A 20,052-nucleotide genomic window follows, 5' to 3' on the forward strand; every position below is an offset into this window, starting at 1 on the left:
TCAACCAATCAGAGAATCATGCCAAACAAGCTCTGGAGCTCCGCCCACTCCCATGACACACTGTGAATGACGCAATCGAGTCACTCTTCCTACACCCCCAAACTACTAATTAATACTCAAAACAATTATTGTATAGATTTACAGATTTGAATCCATCAAATTGAATTGAGTAATCTTTAACCTACTGAGACCAGAGCATGACTGCTGTGTGCATCACTTTTTGATTTGTAACTAGTAGCCCCTAAGAAACATAAAAAAAACTTTTTTTTTTAGACCAAATAGTTTTCCTAAAAACGTATGTCCTCATATGTGGACAGCGGGACTAAGCTGTGACATTTTAAATAATACATATGTTGAGTGATCCAAACATCATCTGCAGCCTGAAACTGAACTTTTGATCAGATTTTAGGAGTGAACGCACTTAACTGCATAGAGAGCTATAGGATGCTCCCTTGCTCCCTATTTAGTGCATGACTTAACCTCCAGTGTGCTGTCTGTCTGCACTGGTCTCAGAACAGTTATAGGAGAGCTATAGGATGCTCCCTTGCTCCCTATTTAGTGCATGACTTAACCTCCAGTGTGCTGTCTGTCTGCACTGGTCTCAGAACAGTTATAGGAGAGCTATAGGATGCTCCCTTGCTCCCTATTTAGTGCACGCACTTAACCTCCAGTGTGCTGTCTGTCTGCACTGGTCTCAGAACAGTTATAGGAGAGCTATAGGATGCTCCCTTGCTCCCTATTTAGTACATGACTTAACCTCCAGTGTGCTGTCTGTCTGCACTGGTCTCAGAACAGTTATAGGAGAGCTATAGGATGCTCCCTTGCTCCCTATTTAGTGCACGACTTAACCTCCAGTGTGCTGTCTGTCTGCACTGGTCTCAGAACAGTTATAGGAGAGCTATAGGATGCTCCGTTGCTCCCTATTTAGTGCACGACTTAACCTCCAGTGTGCTGTCTGTCTGCACTGGTCTCCGAACAGTTATAGGAGAGCTATAGGATGCTCCCTTGCTCCCTATTTAGTGCACGACTTAACCTCCAGTGTGCTGTCTGTCTGCACTGATCTCAGAACAGTTATAGGAGAGCTATAGGGTGCTCCCTTGCTCCCTATTTAGTGCATGACTTAACCTCCAGTGTGCTGTCTGTCTGCACTGGTCACAGAACAGTTATAGGAGAGCTATAGGATGCTCCCTTGCTCCCTATTTAGTGCACGACTTAACCTCCAGTGTGCTGTCTGTCTGCACTGGTCTCCGAACAGTTATAGGAGAGCTATAGGATGCTCCCTTGCTCCCTATTTAGTGCACAACTTAACCTCCGGTGTGCTGTCTGTCTGCACTGGTCTCAGAACAGTTATAGGAGAGCTATAGGATGCTCCCTTGCTCCCTATTTAGTGCACGTCTTAACCTCCAGTGTGCTGTCTGTCTGCACTGTTCTCAGAACAGTTATAGGAGAGTTATAGGATGCTCCCTTACTCCCTATTTAGAGAATGACTTAACCTCCTGTGTGCTGTCTGTCTGCACTGGTCTCCGAACAGTTATAGGAGAGCTATAGGATGCTCCCTTGCTCCCTATTTAGTGCATGACTTAACCTCCAGTGTGCTGTCTGTCTGCACTGATCTCAGAACAGTTATAGGAGAGCTATAGGGTGCTCCCTTGCTCCCTATTTAGTGCATGACTTAACCTCCAGTGTGCTGTCTGTCTGCACTGGTCTCAGAACAGTTATAGGAGAGCTATAGGATGCTCCCTTGCTCCCTATTTAGTGCACGACTTAACCTCCAGTGTGCTGTCTGTCTGCACTGGTCTCAGAACAGTTATAGGAGAGTTATAGGATGCTCCCTTACTCCCTATTTAGTGCACGTCTTAACCTCCAGTGTGCTGTCTGTCTGCACTGTTCTCAGAACAGTTATAGGAGAGTTATAGGATGCTCCCTTACTCCCTATTTAGAGAATGACTTAACCTCCTGTGTGCTGTCTGTCTGCACTGGTCTCAGAACAGTTCAAAATGCATCTTATTTTCATCATAACTCCATATAAAGCCTCTGAAAGACACATTTATCAGCTTTTAGATGAACCCATTGATTCTCAATTTGATAATGCACAGTATATACAGTATAGGATATTTTAAATGAAAATAAACCTATAGTCCACGTACGTGGTCATTGTGTTTAGCAGTGTGCCGTTTTGCTATAAATCGCTCAAATTAAAAAAATGCCATATCGGATGAAACTAGAGACTCTATTCTTTTGACTCAAACAGGTTTTAATGTAAAAACTTAATTAGGTTTCTCTCCAGATGTAGATTTGTTGGTGTTTCTCTCAAAGACAAACTCCGCTGTGATCAGCACCATGTTGTTTTGTCACATGACTCTTTTTTTGAAAGTTTATCCCTTTAATGACAGCACAGAGTCCCCTAAACTGAGATTAGTCAGTTAACATGAAATTAAATTATGCATAGGCTATAGCGAAGCCAAAACGTAACGTCCACGTATGTGGACGCGGGGACTCGAAAAGCATAAATATTAAAAACAGGCTAAATATTTTTTTATGTATTTGTATATATCTGAATATTTGCAATAAACTGAAAACATATTTTATATACTTGTAATCTTATATAAACTTTGAATCAATAGTTTTGCATTTTCCATCGTTTTAAATTGTATTACGTCATTTATAATGCATCATGGGATTGTAGTTAATTCCCTCATTGAAGACACAGTAAGTACACAATCTTGTATCTTTGTCTTTTTGTCCGATTTCAAATACTTTTGTGCTTCAAATCAAAGTTTATAATGACGTGATTCACCTCGGAGCTGCTTGGTTTGGTCTGTTTTTGAAACCCAATAGGGTGGGGGTGGCAATGAGCTCTTGTAGTCGTGTAACCTCTCTCTCTCTCTTTCTTCAGCTGTTTCTTCTGTAATGAAAACCACTACAAAATCACTTTCCCATGCCAGCGAGAGCTCATATACTCACACCAGCAGATCTGTGCCAACTTGGATGGCTGTTGCGAGTACTCAAACGGCAGCGGGTAGCACATTGCCAACTTACACATATGTTGAGAGTACTCAAACGGCAGAGGGTAGCACTGTGCCAACTTACACATATGTTGAGAGTACTCAAACGGCAGCGGGTAGCACAGTGCCAACTTACACATATGTTGAGAGTACTCAAACGGCAGCGGGTAGCACAGTGCCAACTCACACATATGTTGTGAGTACTCAAACTCCAACAAGCAGTAATGTGCCAACGCAGACTTATGCTGAGATCACTGGAGGTAAGGTGCCATGACTGAACATTGGAGGCTCTTCATAGTAACTGATTTTATTTCAGACAATCTGTTTCTCTTTACCAACACTAGTTCCAGTGATCACAGAAATGCCACCCGTCCCTGAAGCAAGCACCACTTCTGGTTAGTATCCGATAGATCACACTAAATGGAATGAATATTTGTGCAGTATATTTAACGTCGGATGTTTGCTCTCAGGTCAGCGTGATCCGTTTGAGTTCCTCTCAGATGAGAAAATTCCCTGGATCCGGATTGGTCTCATTAGTGGAGTTCTGCTCGTCACTGCAGTAATTTTGGGTTCATTGCTGGTATTTGGAAAAATATGAATTGTTAAGAGAACATGAATGAAGAGGTGCTAAAACTTTCAAACATTTCCATGAACAGAAAACAGATCGTTAGGTCAACTAAATATACAGTATTTTATCTAGCTTGTCTTTGTTATCTGTGGAACACTGTTTACTTACAGTATTATATAGTACTGGAAAATCAGACATATTTTAAAATAAATGTATTTTCATTTAAAAAACGGTTAATGACCCTGAGAAGAAAATTCACCTTTTTTTAAACGTTTATTTTCTTGTATTCAGAGAAATGTATAAGAGATGGAAAAATGCATTCCTGATAGAGGTCGACCAATAGTGGATTTTGCAGATACCGATAACTAAAGCCGATAACCGATTTATAAAATCGGTTTATTAAAAAAGATTATTTAAAAAAGTTTCTTCGTCATATTTTACTATGGCGGGCACAGCCATAGATGCTACAAGAGTCCAAAATGACTCGAATCCCAGATGCAATTGATTGATCAACCAAAAATGTTACAAAATATTACCAGAACAAAATATTAATGACAGAAGATTTGGTGCACTTTCAAATATAAACAAGCCTGAAACACAGCGGGGACTCTTATTTTGAAATGGCAAAGTCTTGTCAATGCTCTGGTGTTAAATAGGCAATTTACCAAATTTGAATTTGTATTTAAAGCCTTTAGATTCCCCATTGTGTGTGTACTGTATATTTCACCAGATAAGGTTTAATGAAGAATGCGGGTTATTATTATTTTATTATTACAATATAAGTTGGAGACACAATTTCTATACATATTTAATTTCTATGCATGCCCTCACTTCAATTTCTAACACTTGATTATTTAATCAAAATAACAAAATATGCATTAAAACGAGGATAAACATATAAAGCCACTGTTATACTGTAGCATATATATATATATATACTGTAGTATACTCCAGCACCAGCCAGAGGAATAATAATAATATTTCTTTTAAAACTATCAGCAGTTATCGACATATTTTTTAGGTTTTTGCCGATCACTGATAGTTACAAAAAGCAACTATTAGCAAAGATTAATCGGTGAAACCGATATATCGGTATACCTCTAATTATTGAGGCATCAAATCCATAATTTGGCCTAAAAACCCTTAATAACTTTAGTTAGTGCTATGAATTGCAAACCATGTCCCCAGGATGACGTATGTCTGGAATCTATTCATACTAATTGCATGCATGCCCAAAGAGTTTTACTGTCGAGAATTGACGTTTTTGGATGTAGGGGTTAAACATGGTGCTATTGATTTATACACCTACTGGTGCAGTTAATTTCTCTGTATCTTAATGTCAATCTGACCACTTGCAATTGTATCAAAGGTGTACAACCCCCCAATATTTATACCATGATCAATAGCAACACGTAAATGCTTCACACTGCAACCCCCTCAATGTTCAAGCCAAATCTACACCATCGATTGCATCACCCAAGACTGATGTTAATATCAGGTGTACACAGGGCCTCAGTTTCTTAAAAATCAATTAATATGACTTCATTTGACATAAGGTCCAAACCTGTATATATTTAAATGTCCAGAGTCTCTAAGCTTTTAAAAATCTAGACGTCTATGTTCACCTGTAAGGACTCGTCTCAATTTGTTTAATTCACTTGTAGGTACATTTTACACATATTTTAATACGTGTAAGTTAAAGCAACTTTTGCTCAAATGAACTGTCTGTGGCATTGCATAGTTGTATTTTGTCCTGATGAGATTAGATGTGCATGCTATGTTGTCATGTGTGTTCAATGAGCAAAAATGTTATGTTTGACTTTGGTTATGTTTGAGAACACGCTTGTCTTTAGTTTGAGCATAAGACATCAGTGCTGTAACAACATTCAGATACATCCAACATATAGACTTTGTCAGACTGATCCCCTTTGATGATGCTTTATGTAATGTATACTTTACTTATTGAACAGTTTGATACAAACTGTTAAACTACAGGAAATAAGCACATTTCCACAATAGACAAGGTTATATGGAGTAACCTCATCCAGAAAAAGAATATAGATATAATTACAGGATTAGATTAAATATGTAGTTAAGTAGAAAAGATTGAAGTATCAAAATAAAGTATCATTTTCCAGACGAAGAACCTCCTTTTATTGTTTTAACACAAAAACATGTTATTTGCCAGTAACACATATGCATGCCAAACTAGATGACTTCTGTTACGTGCTTGGGCTGGTAAAACTGGTTAAAAAAACGTTTTTAAGGATAAAATGGTCCGTTCTTTAGGATGCACCTTTAGTAAAGCATGCATGAAATATTTACAACAACAGATATAGCAAAAACAAAGTTTGTAGTTCAGTCAAATGCATCATATATCCAGAGGAAATTTTGCACCTTTGGAGTCCAAACCTGGTCAAATTGGTATCTTCATTAACAGCGTGTGTGCTCATCTCAACTTGTTTAATTGCTGTGCAAAGTCCATCACAGTTTACCAAAACAAGGGGGTAGTAGTAGAAGAAAATGAGCCAAAATTACAAAAATACATAATGCAGATATGCATTCATCGTTCATCAACCGATGTGATACTGTGTACGAAGTTACACAAGCGTGTTCTGTCCTGGAATCAGATGCCAGAGGCCGCAGTAAACACCGGTCCAGTATGAGCGTTGTCGCCTACAACCTCTCCCATTGCTTGCAGGGCGACTGTGGCTGCCATTGCCTTGGCATGTTTCTTATTAGGGCTGGCAGATTGGGGCTGGTATTCACATCCATTCACCATCACCTGTGTGAAGTGACAGAAGCAGGCATTGAGAGTGATATGAAACCAGAATAAAGACATAGCCACACGCGGCAGTCGTTATATTGGGTTTTCATTTCAACTTCCTCCAATAAATAGTTGCATTTAAAAATTGACCAAAAAGATGAAGGTACAAGACTGTGTAATGAGGGTACGAACTACAATCCCATAAAGCATTGCGAATGACGTAATGGAATAAAAATGATGTAAAATGTAAAACTATTTATTTAAAGTTGTTGTTTATAAGTATAGAAACAATACATTTTTATTTTAATGCTAAATATTCAGATATCAATCTGCGTCACATGGGGTAACCTCCTCGTGGTCGCTATAATGTGGTTCTCGCTCTCATTGGGGCGTGTGGTGAGTTGTGCGTGGATGCCGCAGAGAATAGAGTGAAGCCTCCACATGCACTAGGTCTCCGCGGTAACACGCTCAACAAGCCACATGATAAGATGCGCAGATTGACAGTCTCAGAGCGCCCCCTATAGGCAGAAATTGGTGTCCGTCTTCAGAATGTCTGATTGTCAATGCGTACCGAGTTTCATGCAGATTGAACATTACGTTCAAGAGATATAGGCCAATTAGTAATGGCCCATGCACCAAAATGTTATTAGCTTGTATCTGACAAACACAATGACAACTCAAAATGATTGAAATAACATTTTGTCTGGAGTGTTCCTCATGGAAATCTGACCAATGGCTTAGGACAAGTAAAATAAATGGGCTTTTCAGAAATTCTGAACAAATGCAACAGGGTTCGAGCACCTTGGGCCATTAGAAATGGTTTTCTTGCATGATATGAATTGTGACCGCTCCATCAAATCTTTTGTGGAACTCTATGACAGGAAGCTTCTTACATCAGAGAATGTTAAGAATTGTAATTAAACCACTAATGTTACATCTTTATTCGCACAAGGCATCAATAAAGACATTTTCCGCCAATGTTACAATTCCTTATTTCGAAAAGTTGCCGGAGATGATTTGCTGTCCTGTCCTTAATGAAACAATTAATCTCTAAATGAAAAAATGCAGTTAAATTCACAGCAAAGATTGTATGTGTGAAAGAACAATGACTACACTAAATATGTAGACAATAAGATACATTTGAACACCAACCTTGAAGAGAAAGTTCTTGCGGTGGTCGGGTCCGCTGTGGTGCACCATCACAAACTCTGGTTGTGACCATTTCTTCTTATTACACATCTCCATTAAAGCAGATACTGGATGCTTCCCTACAGATGTGTAGGTTTGGGTCAGAATAAAGTGTCTTATATCAGAGTTTATTTATTGGGAGGGGCGAGTTGGTATTAAGGCAGACAGATTTTAGGGCTGGGGTAGGGACTTGGACAACATTCTTGCCTCTGGCCTCTTTGGACTTTAGGACAAGGTTGGGGTTAAGTTTCTGAACTAAACAACAACACTGGCATCATTAGTATTGGATTTAGGTTTGGACGAGGAAATGGGGTGGGGATAGGGATTTATGACTGGAAGATGGGGTTTGAGGCTAGAAGTAACAGTGAAGGTTATGAACAGGAATATCCACATGGATTTTGAAACCAGCTCCTGGAGTGCCACCGTCCTGCAGAGTTTAGCTCCAACTCTATTCAAGGTCTTCAGGTTTACTTGAAAAATGAAAGGTAGGTGTTTGATTAGGATTGGAACTAAACTCTGCAGGACAGTGGCACTCCAGGAGCAAACCCCTGGAACAGTGGTTAGCAATAGGATTTGGGGTAGAATATTAGGAGCGTATGTTAGGAATAGCGGGCAAAGGGTTAAGACCCAGGTTAAATAAAGGGTGGGGGAATTAGGGGACAAGGTTAAAGCAAGGTGTTAGAATTAGGAATAGGAGGTAGTGCCAAGAGTTGGGGGTCTTAAAGGGCTATAGGCATGCTGTTTCAGGACCAACAAAGGATGGTGTTGGTTAAATGCCCTACTTCGGTAAAACACGTAGGAAGGACAAGTGGGTTGGCCGGTTCAAAGACTTACCTAGAAGATCCTTCATCACGACAATGTTACCAGATTTCTGGGTCTTTTCTCCTTCTGCTACAAGCCCTAAATGAACAACAATGCATGACATTGGTGACAAAATCCCAGTGATAATAAGATCAACTGGTGATTTCTGCGAGGATTGTATGTACCTTTGCGGTCTGTTTTAAAATCGATAACGATGGGCTCCACTGTGCCTTCCCTGTGCTTCCCCAAACCCTCCCCGGAACGCCATCCCATTTTCCTCATTAACAACTCGCCCATTCCGCCCGAAACTGGCGCAGCTCGCAGGAACTGATCCTAAATGGAACAGGACAGATACAGGAAGAGGGGAATAGAAGCAAACGGAGAAAAACGGGAGATAGTGATTGATTAATTTGTCATTGCATTCCACATCTTCAGAAGAAGCCAGGTCACGTCACTTTAATCTGAGCATAGAGCTGTATTTAAGTTAAAAACATATCTCCATCTACTAGATTTTTTTAACTTAGTCACCTTAAATTTTTACTGTTTGATATGTTATAACTAGGGCTGTCAATGTAACGCATACATTTTGTTTGATTAATTATATTTAAAAGAAAATGTGTCATGCCCTCTGACCTGTATGTGAATTCCGTAATGAGTTATTCTCCCACATTTGGAGCAATTCAAGCTTAAAGTACCAATGTCATGTTTTTACAAGTCTTGCGGTCAGCGCTCCCCCAGCTTACAGAGAATGGGCTCGTTCACAAAGACGCATTCTTGCGTTCAAAAATTCTATAATGGACCAGAATGCAAAGGGTCTTGGGACACGTTTATCAAACTTGATGGCGCATCTTAACGTGGGATTTATGACCAAAGACGCTAAATGTATACATTTACACAAGCTGAGATTGTAAAACAGCAAGTCACAATCCAATGGCCAATGAAGTCCATTTGACGCATGTGATTAATCAGCATATCATGTTATAAATTTGATGAAACATTTTAATTGATTGACAGACCTAGTTATATCATGGAAATGGTTTAAATGTAGAGTCCTTTCTTTGCATTTTCACCTGAAGCAATCTAAAAGGACTACACGTTTAGATAATACATCTGTATTTTAAAGTGCAAGCCTTCAACAGGCCAGGCATCAAAACCGCCCTGAACAGAACTCAGGGTTCAAGTCAGTTCAGATGAATCAAACAGTACGACATGGCAGATATGAATCAGTTCACACACAAATCCACATGAATAGAAGGAAGGGTGCTGGATGACGTACGTACCTAGGCCCTCATCAGCGGCTGAGCATCTGACGTGAATAGAAGGGGCCTGACTGTGACCATGGCAACAAGGCAGCTACAAGGACTGACCCTGCAACAAGTTTCCATACAGAGGGGTGAGAGTTCACAGGTCAAACTGTGAGCCCCCACCCCTCGTCCATCCGTGCCCCAACCCCAATAAACCCACTAGCTGCCACCATGGGCAGACAGACAAACTTGAGGTTTGGAACCTTGTACCGTCTGGCAATGGATGCCAAATCCCATTTATCTCTGATCCCGTAGGGAAAAAAACATTGATTTGATTGCAGTCATTGTGTATTGGGAAGTGTTCAACACTTCATCTCAGGAAGTCATTTTTGAGACAGAAAATAGGGACTTACTTTAAATTCAAAAGCATCATGCACGTCAACTTTCTATAGGATTTGAACAATTTGGATCCCACCCCTGGAGTGAGGGGTAAGCTCCAAAAATATTCCACATTTAGACATCTTTAAGTCTAGTTACTGTTGGGAAATGTTATTAATGTAATATTGAATCTAGGTGAAACACTGCCCTGAATGCCGTCTTTGGTTGTGTGAAAGCCTTGAACCTTTACACCACTATATATTTAGCTCATAGGGATCCAGAGTCTATATAAAAATTTAGGATTATCACATCTGAATGTAAAGATCAGGTTTCTATTACACAGTGGTCAACATCAAAAACCTTTAGGACGGGGACCTGGGTAGTACAGCGAGTAACAACGCTGACTACCACCCCTGGAGTCACGAGTTCGAATCCAGGGCGTGCTGAGTTACTCCAGCCAGGTCTCCTAAGCAACCAAATTGGCCCGGTTACTAGGGAGGGTAAAGTTGCATGGGGTAACAACCTCGCGGTCGCTATAATGTGGTTCTCGCTCTCGGTGGGGCGTGTGGTGAGTTGTGCGTGGATGCCGCGAAGAATGGCGTGAAGCCTCCACACGCGCTATGACTCCGCGGTAACGTGCTCAACAAGCCACGTGATAAGATGCGCGGATTGACGGCATCAGACACAGAGGCAACTGAGATTCATCCTCCGCCACCCGGATTGAGGCGAGTCACTACGCCACCACGAGGACTTAGGAATTGGGTGTTCCAAATTGGGGAGAAAAAACAAAAAAGAAACAAGCAAAAAAAGCCTTTGGGACAATATGCATTTTGGCTAAAATGAGACTCATAAGAATCACACATGTACACACTACTGGTTGGAAAGTTTGAAAGAAGTGTACATTTAAAAGGGTAAATGTAAATTACAGTTATTTTACCATGATTAAGGAGTGCTGTTGAAATTGCCTAAAACCCCTAACTAAAACATGGTCTCAATTATTTTGTTTGCTTTTATTAAAATTGTACAACAGCAATATGATAAATTACCAAAAAATGTAAATCAGTAATATCATTTAATTCTAATAATAATCACAATAAACAATTCTTCCTCCAGTTAATATTAGCGTAACTGTATTATAATATAGAATGTATTTTGATGTGTGGTCACTGTTGTGCACATAAGGCAACCGTTTTGAACATGGCTCATTCAATCAGATTTCAGAGTTGGAACTATCCGATGCATTTCCTCTACCCATTGACAGTTTCCAGGCTGTCTTCGGACTTACTTCAAATCCTCTTCCTTCCTCCCTTCTCTCTGTTTCCATGTCTCTCTCTCTCTCTCTCTCTCTCAAGACACTTTTAAGAGGAATACAGTGAGGTGAGCAGCCCATCCTGCATCTGCTACAACAGAATTTCAAAAATAAAACATCTGCATGACCATGCACAAGTGGTGTACCCGTGACTGTGATTCCTTCAAAAGATTGCCAGTATAAAATATCTGCACTTAAAACGGAAAGACAAGAAGCCTTTTCTGTTAGCCGACTATGACAGACACATATGACGTCAGTAAACACAGAGGTCTGAGCTGTCTTTTGGCAAGAAGGTTACCATGGACACCTTGACGTCATCCTCACTCAACAGAACCATACTTATTACAAAAACGTGGCCTGCGCGGACTGGAATTGTCTTTTACGTGACAACTGACTTGATGGCGATCTGATTAACAACTCTGGGTACACCAATTGGCATAGAAATCACAGATGATCCTATATGAGATGTTAAATGTATTGAGAGAGGGGGGTGGTGGGTATTTATACATTCGAGAGAAAGATGGTTCTATTTCAAGAAATATATTGCCCTCTGTGGCCATTGTGTGAGTGTGTTAGGTACGTTTTCAATAGTTAAAGAGAAGGTTCACCCAAAAATGAAAAGTCGGTCATCATTTACTCCCCCCTTGAGTCCTTCCAAATTCACATGACTTTCTTTGTTCCATGAAAGAAGAAAACAAAACAAAACAAAGAGTTAGGCAGAATGTTAGGTACTGACAGCTTCAGTCACTAAGCCTAACGCTTAACATCTCCTTTTGTGTTCCGTTAGGGTGCGTAAATGATTAGACTTTCCATTTTTGGGTAAACTTTCCATTTTGAAAAAGGTGAACAGTGTAAACCTAAATAATACATCCAAAAGAGGAAAACATTTACATATTTTTGTGTGATCTGACTGTAATATAACAATCTGAATGAGGAAAGGGCATCTGCTCTTTGATTCTTGGGAGTCTTTGTAGTATCATACACGCATAGGAGGCAAAACACAAACCATCAACCACAAAACATGTCCAACATCCTTCTCAGAGTGGTGACACCAACTCATGGCTTTACCTTCTTAATCCAAGCCTGTGGGCCGCTGTTAGACAGCTCATCTGACGAGAGCACTTGGGCACCGGTTGAACCCGTGAAGAGTCCAGGAATTGTATTGGACTGGGCCCAGGCGTCAACCTGTAGAAGTCAATCGCCAGACAGAGTAAAAGAACTATTCTTTCTGCAAGTTTCAAACCTAGGCCTACAAGCAATACATTTCAAGTCTTCAGAAGCCATTTGATAGCTGTTTGTGAGAAATAGAATGTGTGCAATGACTTCTATGACTGCAGATTCCAAGCAGCCCTGCACAAACCCAATATCCCAAAAACTAATTTTAAACGTACTTGCTCCTGAGCCCGATTGAGCATACACATGGCATTTATGTCGAAAGGATTTTCCGCCAGCCTCTTTTGGGCCACTGCTCTCTCGCTGACAGCCAACGTGATGTCCACTGGCTGGAAATGCAAGACAAAAAGAGCTTGGACAAGTTGGAAAGGTAAAGCTCAACTGAGAATGTGGGGTATTTCAATAATTGTAAACTTACTTGAGAAGGCGCTTCAGGAAAGACACTATCATTGTCCTTGCTGGCCTCTTCTGTCCCGGCAGAACCTGATTCTGATGGCTTTTCGGTCTTCTTTTCGACTGGCACCCATTCCCCGTATGCACCATCAGCCTCTTTCTTTCTGTGCTGGGAGCCGGAGGACACTGGAAACTCCTTAGCAAAGACAGCTTCCGTTCGGACGGTTGGCTTTATTGAGGTGCCCTGAAAAAAGAGGGGCACTTGGTAATACAGTCACTACAAGTTTTGGGAAAGATAAAGGCGTGAATAGTTTAAAACTTATTAGCTACAAGGACAAAAGGTTTGCTGCCAATAATGCCACTTGTTAACCCAAGTGCAACTGCTAATTCTTAACCAAAATGTCAACAACTATGTATGCATATTCAGCCATTCAAAGTTGTGAAGGTCCAGGATCACACCAAACAAATATTAACGCAGTTAAAATGTGTGACGCAAATTTCATCATCAGCACAGTACAGACAGTCCACCTAACTTGGATCTTACATTCCCCAGTGCAAAGCACCTGTTGTCCCCCCTTATCATCTTCTGCAACCTGTCGGCCTGGTGGCTGCCATAGCGTGCCTCCCTTTTTACCCTGATCTGCCGTGTGTCCAACCCTTCACTCTTTGTAGTTACTCCACTGAGCCCAGTTTATATAGACACGTGGACAGTCAGAGTCTGTGTGCGTCGTTTGCACATACTTCGCCATTGACTACTAAAATAAGTATTACAAAGCAGTCTTAGTGTGCATGTGTCGAATGCATCCGTATGGGATCGCGTTTAAAAGAGTATACTTTGAAAGGCTGAACGCTCGCAAGACAGAAAGACAAGCGGAAAAACAAAGTATACCTTAGTCGTAATCGTGATGCTTGCCTTAGTGAGACACTTACACTGAGACTAAAGGCAAAGCCCTTGTTCTCTTTAAGGGAAGATCCCCCAAATGGCTTCGCATCGTCTTCATCATCTGACATGTGTGGTTTTGCGATGGCCATCTCTTCCTTGCTCTCAGCAATCTTCTTGCATCTCTGAATGATGGAATAAAAAGTTGAGTCAAGGCAGATCGAGAAACACTCAAGGTACACCAAAAGTGCAAGTCAAACCACAAGTGCAACCCTTACCTCTGTTAGCTCTTGAATGCTGAAACTGTTAGCCTGTTTGGTTACTTTCCTTTTGGCTTCCTCAATACTGGCTAGATTAGAGGTGTTTGAAGGGGGTGGCTTGTTGACAATTGTCGGTAATGGGGCGAATTGCGGCAATGATGCCAAGGCACCCATACTAGACAAAGCAGCAGTCATTGTAGCAGCAGTCATGCTAGCCATAGCAGCATTCATGGTTATGTTTGACATCACTGGTAAGGACAAGGCAGTAGCATTTGCATTTGGCAAGGGTAGTTGAAGAATAGTTTTAGGCCTGAGGCTCTCTGGAATGGGCACACCTGCCTTGGCACACATAGCTGCAGCATTAGCTTTAGCTATCTCCAGCAATTGTTCCTTATCTGTGAACAGAAATGGACTTAGATGAGATATATTCAAAAGCAAGAACTATAAATCCTAGGAAAGAATTCAGAAGTTTAGTCATACCAAGCTCCGTAAGACGTGGAGGTGTCTTGCTGGCGCTTCGCCGAGTTTTGGATGTCGACCTTTTCTTACGAAGAATGAGGACCGGAGAACGACTGGGTTCTCGTTTCCAACGGTCCCGTTGATTTAGCGTTCGACTTCCAAAACCTCTTTTCCAACGCGAGCCTGATCGAGATCGTCTCCTTGAACGCGAGCGAGACCTTTTTTTGGATTTAGATCGCTTGCTTCTGTCTGGAGTTTTAGACCTTTTCCTTCTACCTGGTGAACGAGACCTTGACCTTTTCCTTTTGGGCGACTTTGACTTAGAACTTTTGTTCTGCGTTTTGGACTTGGTGCTTTTTCTTTGTGAGGGTGATCTAGATTTGGACTTCTTGTCCTTATTCCGTGAAGACGACCTGGATTTCCTCCTTTTCGAGGATGACTTTGATCTAGATCTTGCAGCTCGTTTGGATCTTGAGGATCTTTGTGGATTGGGAGACTTGGACGGTGACCTTGAAGACCTCTCTAATGAAGTCTGTGCGTCTATTGTTGGAGTTGTGGTAGCTTCTTCCTTTTCAAGGTTGACGCTACACTCTAAATCCTTTGGCTCAACTGTTGAGGACGCTGATCTTTCTGCAGATACATTGATCACTTCCAAAGGCACCTCTGGTGTATTGCACTTCTGTGAAGAGTTGCCCTTAGTTGACTCACTTAAAAAGGGTACTGGTCTCCAAGATCCAGTGAAGCCAACTTCATTCACACCAGAATCTGAGCTATCCACAACAGTCTCAGGTAGCTCGGTGTCCGCATTCACAGCCATTGGTGGACTTTGTCCATTCTCAGTAGTTTTTTTAGATATATCTGCTTGCATTACAGAACTTTCACTATTGTCCTCTGCTGGAGCTGTATCGTTCGTAATAGTTTCAGTTATCTTCTGCCTGTCTTTTGAAACAGAACTAGATTTTGATAAGGACCTTGATTTACAATGTTTTGTTCTGCCTTGCGACCTACTCCTGGAATGGTTCCTACGTCGTGGAGAGTTAGACCTAGATTTTGAAGCGGACCTTCTGTTCCTCCTTAAGATTACAACAGACCTTGATCGAGTCCGCCTGGAACGTGACTTTGATCTTGAATTTCTGCCTCTTCTTACAGAACGAGACCTGGAATGTTTATTCTGTCCCTTTGACCTCGATCTACTTCTCTCTCTCTGCTGATTAGACCTCTTTCTGGGACTATTTCTAGAACGAGACCTCGACTTTGATTTCTGTTGTCGTTTTGAAGACCGGGATCTTGATCTGTGTCCGGCTTTCCGTTTGGGTGATCTTGACCTGGTTCGTCTTCCTCTGGAGTTCTCCTCTCTTTTAGATGTCCTGCTGGGGCTTCTTTTCTTGTCCTTGGCCCTTTCAATTTCTATGTTGTTGTGGACAGAATTTTCCATCTTGGGAATAATGTCGGGTAACTCCCGAGACTTACCTAAACCAGATGTTTCCTTCAGCTCAGACTTTGAAGTCTTACCTGCTGATGGCGATTTAGCATTTTCACAGGAAGGTTTTGCTTCGGATTCTGATCCAGAGGAGCTTTCAAAACGTGAGCCAGACTTTTTCGCTTTGTCTGCCTCCCGAGATTTTTTCTTTTTCTTTCTCTTCTTTTTCTTTCCACTGAATGCCACACACAAAAACAGTGAAAATAACCATTTGAACAAAAGAAAGAATAACTTCATAAATAACCACACTTTAAAAATGATTATGAAAATGACAAATTTCCAGATGTACTAAAGTATACTACAGGGGGGCCTGGGTTGCTCAGCCATTTATGACGCTGAATACCATGCCTGGAGTCGCGAGTTCGAATTCAGGGTGTGCTGAGTGACTCCAGCCAGGTGTCCTAAGCAACCAAATTGGCCCAGTTGCTAGGGAGGGTAGAGTCACATGGGGTAACCTCCTCGTGGTTGCTATAATGTGGTTCTCGCTCTCGGTGGGGCATGTGGCAAGTGGTGCGTGGTGCGTGGATGCCGCGGAGAATAGCGTGAAGCCTCCACACGCACTACGTCTCCTTGGCAACGCGCTCAACAAGCCATGTGATAAGATGTGTGGATTGACGGTCTGAGGCAACTGAGATTCTGCACCACCAGGATTGAGGTGAGTCACTATGCCACCATAGTCGGATTGGGAATTGGGCGTTACAAATTGGGGAGAAAAGGGAAGAAAAAAAAAAGTATGCACATAGTTTCACTAGCTAACACAATAAGATGTTAGGCAGACTGTAATATGAAATAAGTGGAGAACCGCGTCAAACCTTTCTTGAGTCTCTCTGTCAGAGTCAGTCTCTGAGCTGCCATCTTTTCTGGACTTATGTTTTTTTTTCTTCTTTTTACTTTTATGCTTTTTGTGCTTCTTACTCTTCCTGTGTTTAGTGCTGGCATCCTCTTTATCATGGTCAGCCTGGAGGTCAGTACGTGTGTCTTTATCTGCAGTGAACAGAGTGCCAGTCATAATATAGACAGTGACTGAACATTTGAACACAAAGAGCATATAGTATGTATTGATGGCTGACCTGTTGTTGTGTTAATGTGTTCTGTTTGAAGTCCATCTTCTCGTGTCTCTGCGACAGGCTCAGATTGTAGTTCCACAGTATTACAATGGGTCTCGTCTGTCCGACTGATTAAAAAACAAAAAATGTTATTACTCATTTATACTAGATTGTAGATGAACTTCACTGTCATTGATCTTCTGTTAGGTGAAATTGTTAACATTGTTAAAAGATTTGTCCATTCTTTAACTCATTTCTTTTATCTACTAAAGTTTATCTACTTTCTATATGAGGAAAGTGTACATTTTAGGTGATGTGACTGGTCATCATTTCTTTTAAGTTGTATATATTTATTTAAGCCATTTTCAATCACATATTTAAAAGTCATTGTAGCATCTCAATTAATATCATGGTGCCTAGATGCAAATATCATCAAAGTTCAGTGGTATTACCATCTAAACGCATCACTGTAGCATAGAAACACAGCAACAGTATTACATAGCAACGCACACGTGACAACGCGAAAACACACAATTACACCAAACCACAAACATCATCATCATCTGTTGTTATACACTTAGCTAATGTTGCTATCCGGCTAAAACAGATCAACACGTTTTCAAACACACTCTCGCGCAGATTCACGTTTTCTGAAGGCACACGTAATAAAAAGATCAATTCACCTGTTATCTTGAGATTCATCCTCGATTTCTTTGATTTTACTCATAACAAAATCCCTAAAGATCTCCTCGATGTTGGTCGCCATCACAGTAGTGCTGCTGAGTCCGCCAGTATCCCACAATACCTCATGAAGCACAGCGAATGACAGTAGGCTGTTCAAAGCGATCACTCATCCCCTACATAGTCAACGACTCGTAGTGCACTACATAGGGAAGAAGTGCACGATTTTCCCACTATTTTCTGTAAACAAAAACTTATTCCAAATTGTTCACTCATTCCCTACACAGTGAATAACACAGTGCACTACATGGGGATGGAGCACACAATTTTGCCTTTTCAAATGTATTACAAAACTTTTACCAAATTGATCACTCATTCCCTACATAGTAGAAGACTCATAGTGTACTACATAGGGAAGAAGTGCACGATTTTTCCCACTTATTTACTGTAATAAAAAACATCTCAGATTGATCACTCGATCATTAATTCCCTACATAGTGAGTAACATAGTGCACTACATAGGCAAGTCGTTCACTCATTTCCTATACCCTACATTGTAAATTACACATAGTGCACTACATGGGGAAATAGTGGACATTTTGCTTTTTTTAAATGTATTTCAAAAACGTGTCCCAAATGGATCACGCATACACTCATTCCCTACACAGTGAATAACACATAGTGCACTACATATCTCAAGTCGTTCACTCATTTCCTATTCCCTACATAGTAAATGACACATAGTGCACTACATAGGGATGAAGTGCACAATTTTTTACCCCTCATTTATTGTAATACAAAAACGTATCCCAAATTGATCACTCAATTTCCTACATAGTCGACGACTCATAGTGCACTACATGGGGAAAGAGCGCAAATATTTTGCCTTTTTTAAATGATTTTCAAAAATGTGTCCCAAATTGATCACTCATACACTCATCCCCTACACAGTGAATAACTCATAGTGCACTACATATCTCAAGTCGTTCACTTATTTCTTATTCCCTACATAGTACATAAAACATAGTGCACTACATAGGGAAGAAGTGCACGATTTTCCCACTATTTACTGTAATACAAAAACTTATCCCAAAGTGATCACTCATTCCCTACACAGTGAATAACACAGTGCACTACATGGGGATAGAGCACACAATTTTTGCCTTTTTCAAATATATTACAAAACTTTTACCAAATTGATCACTCATTCCCTACATAGTCGAAGACTTGTAGTGTACTACATAGGGAAGAAGTGCACAAATTTTCCCACTTATTTACTGTAATACAAAAACATATCCCAGATTGATCACTTGATCATTAATTCCCTACATAGTGAGTAACATAGTGCACTACACGGGCAAGGGTGCAATAGTTTCCCCTTTTTTATTGTAATACAAAAATGTATCCCAAATCAATCACTCAATTATTCATTCCCTACATAATCGATGACTCATAGTGCACTACATGGAGAAGGACGGCACATTTTTTCTCACTTTTTTTTTTTTTTAAATAAAAAAACATTTCCCAAATTGATCACTCAGTCACTCATTCCCTGTTCACCTATAGTAGACAACACAGAGTGCACTACATGGGGATAGAGCGCACAATTTTTGCCTTTTTCAAATGTATTACAAAACTTTTACTAAATTGATCACTCATTCCCTACATAGTCGAAGACTCGTAGTGTCCTTCATAGGGAAGAAGTGTACGATTTTCCCACTATTTTCTGTAAAACAAAATTGATCACTTGTTCACATGAGTGAATGAATGACCCCTACACAGTGAATAACACATAGTGCACTACATATCTCAAGTCGTTCACTCATTTCCTATTCCCTACATAGTATATAACACATAGTGCACTACATAGGGATGGATTGCACAATTTTTTACCCCTTATTTATTGTAATACAAAAACTTATCCCAAATTGATCACTCAATTTCCTACATAGTCAACAACTCATAGTGCACTACATGGGGAAATAGTGCACATTTAGCTTTTTTTAAATGTATTTCAAAAACGGGTCCCAAATGGATCACTCGATCACTCATTCCCTACACAGTGAATAACACATAGTGCACTACATATCTCAAGTCGTTCACTTATTTCCTATTCCCTACATAGTATATAACACATAGTGCACTACATATCTCAAGTCGTTCACTTATTTCCTATACCCTACATAGTATATAACACATAGTGCACTACATATCTCAAGTCGTTCACTTATTTCCTATACCCAACATAGTATATAACACATAGTGCACTACATATCTCAAGTCGTTCACTTATTTCCTATACCCTACATAGTATATAACACATAGTGCACTACATAGGGATGGAGTGTACAATTGTTTACCCTTATTTATTGTAATACAAAAACGTATCCCAAATGGATCACTCGATCACTCATTCCCTA

At 40.5% G+C, this 20,052-nt stretch overlaps 1 protein-coding gene across 3 annotated transcripts; it reads right to left on the reverse strand.

Annotated features, from left to right (window-relative positions):
- Positions 1–5,710: 5,710 nt before the first annotated feature.
- LOC127643625 (protein SON) lies at positions 5,711–17,743 on the reverse strand. Of its 3 annotated transcripts, XM_052126416.1 has the most exons (13): positions 17,635–17,743; positions 16,976–17,079; positions 16,718–16,889; positions 14,447–16,080; positions 13,985–14,361; positions 13,757–13,891; positions 12,852–13,070; positions 12,652–12,762; positions 12,329–12,445; positions 8,515–8,662; positions 8,363–8,428; positions 7,493–7,608; positions 5,711–6,358 (listed from the first exon to the last, which is right to left on the reverse strand). In XM_052126416.1, the coding sequence occupies exons 1-13, from the start codon at positions 17,715–17,717 to the stop codon at positions 6,200–6,202; spliced, it is 3,441 nt and encodes a 1,146-aa protein (XP_051982376.1). In that variant the 5' UTR covers positions 17,718–17,743; the 3' UTR covers positions 5,711–6,199. The 3 variants fall into 3 exon arrangements, 2 of the variants coding, with proteins under 2 accessions (XP_051982376.1, XP_051982377.1); XR_007970547.1 differs by lacking the exons at positions 5,711–6,358; positions 7,493–7,608; positions 8,363–8,428 and adding an exon at positions 9,610–9,697 and having other exon boundaries at positions 8,522–8,662; XM_052126417.1 differs by lacking the exons at positions 5,711–6,358; positions 7,493–7,608; positions 8,363–8,428 and having other exon boundaries at positions 8,525–9,697.
- Between the last annotated feature and the right edge of the window lie 2,309 nt (positions 17,744–20,052).

This window comes from Xyrauchen texanus, chromosome 5, assembly GCF_025860055.1.
Source record: "Xyrauchen texanus isolate HMW12.3.18 chromosome 5, RBS_HiC_50CHRs, whole genome shotgun sequence".
In the NCBI taxonomy this organism is placed as follows: domain Eukaryota; kingdom Metazoa; phylum Chordata; class Actinopteri; order Cypriniformes; family Catostomidae; genus Xyrauchen; species Xyrauchen texanus.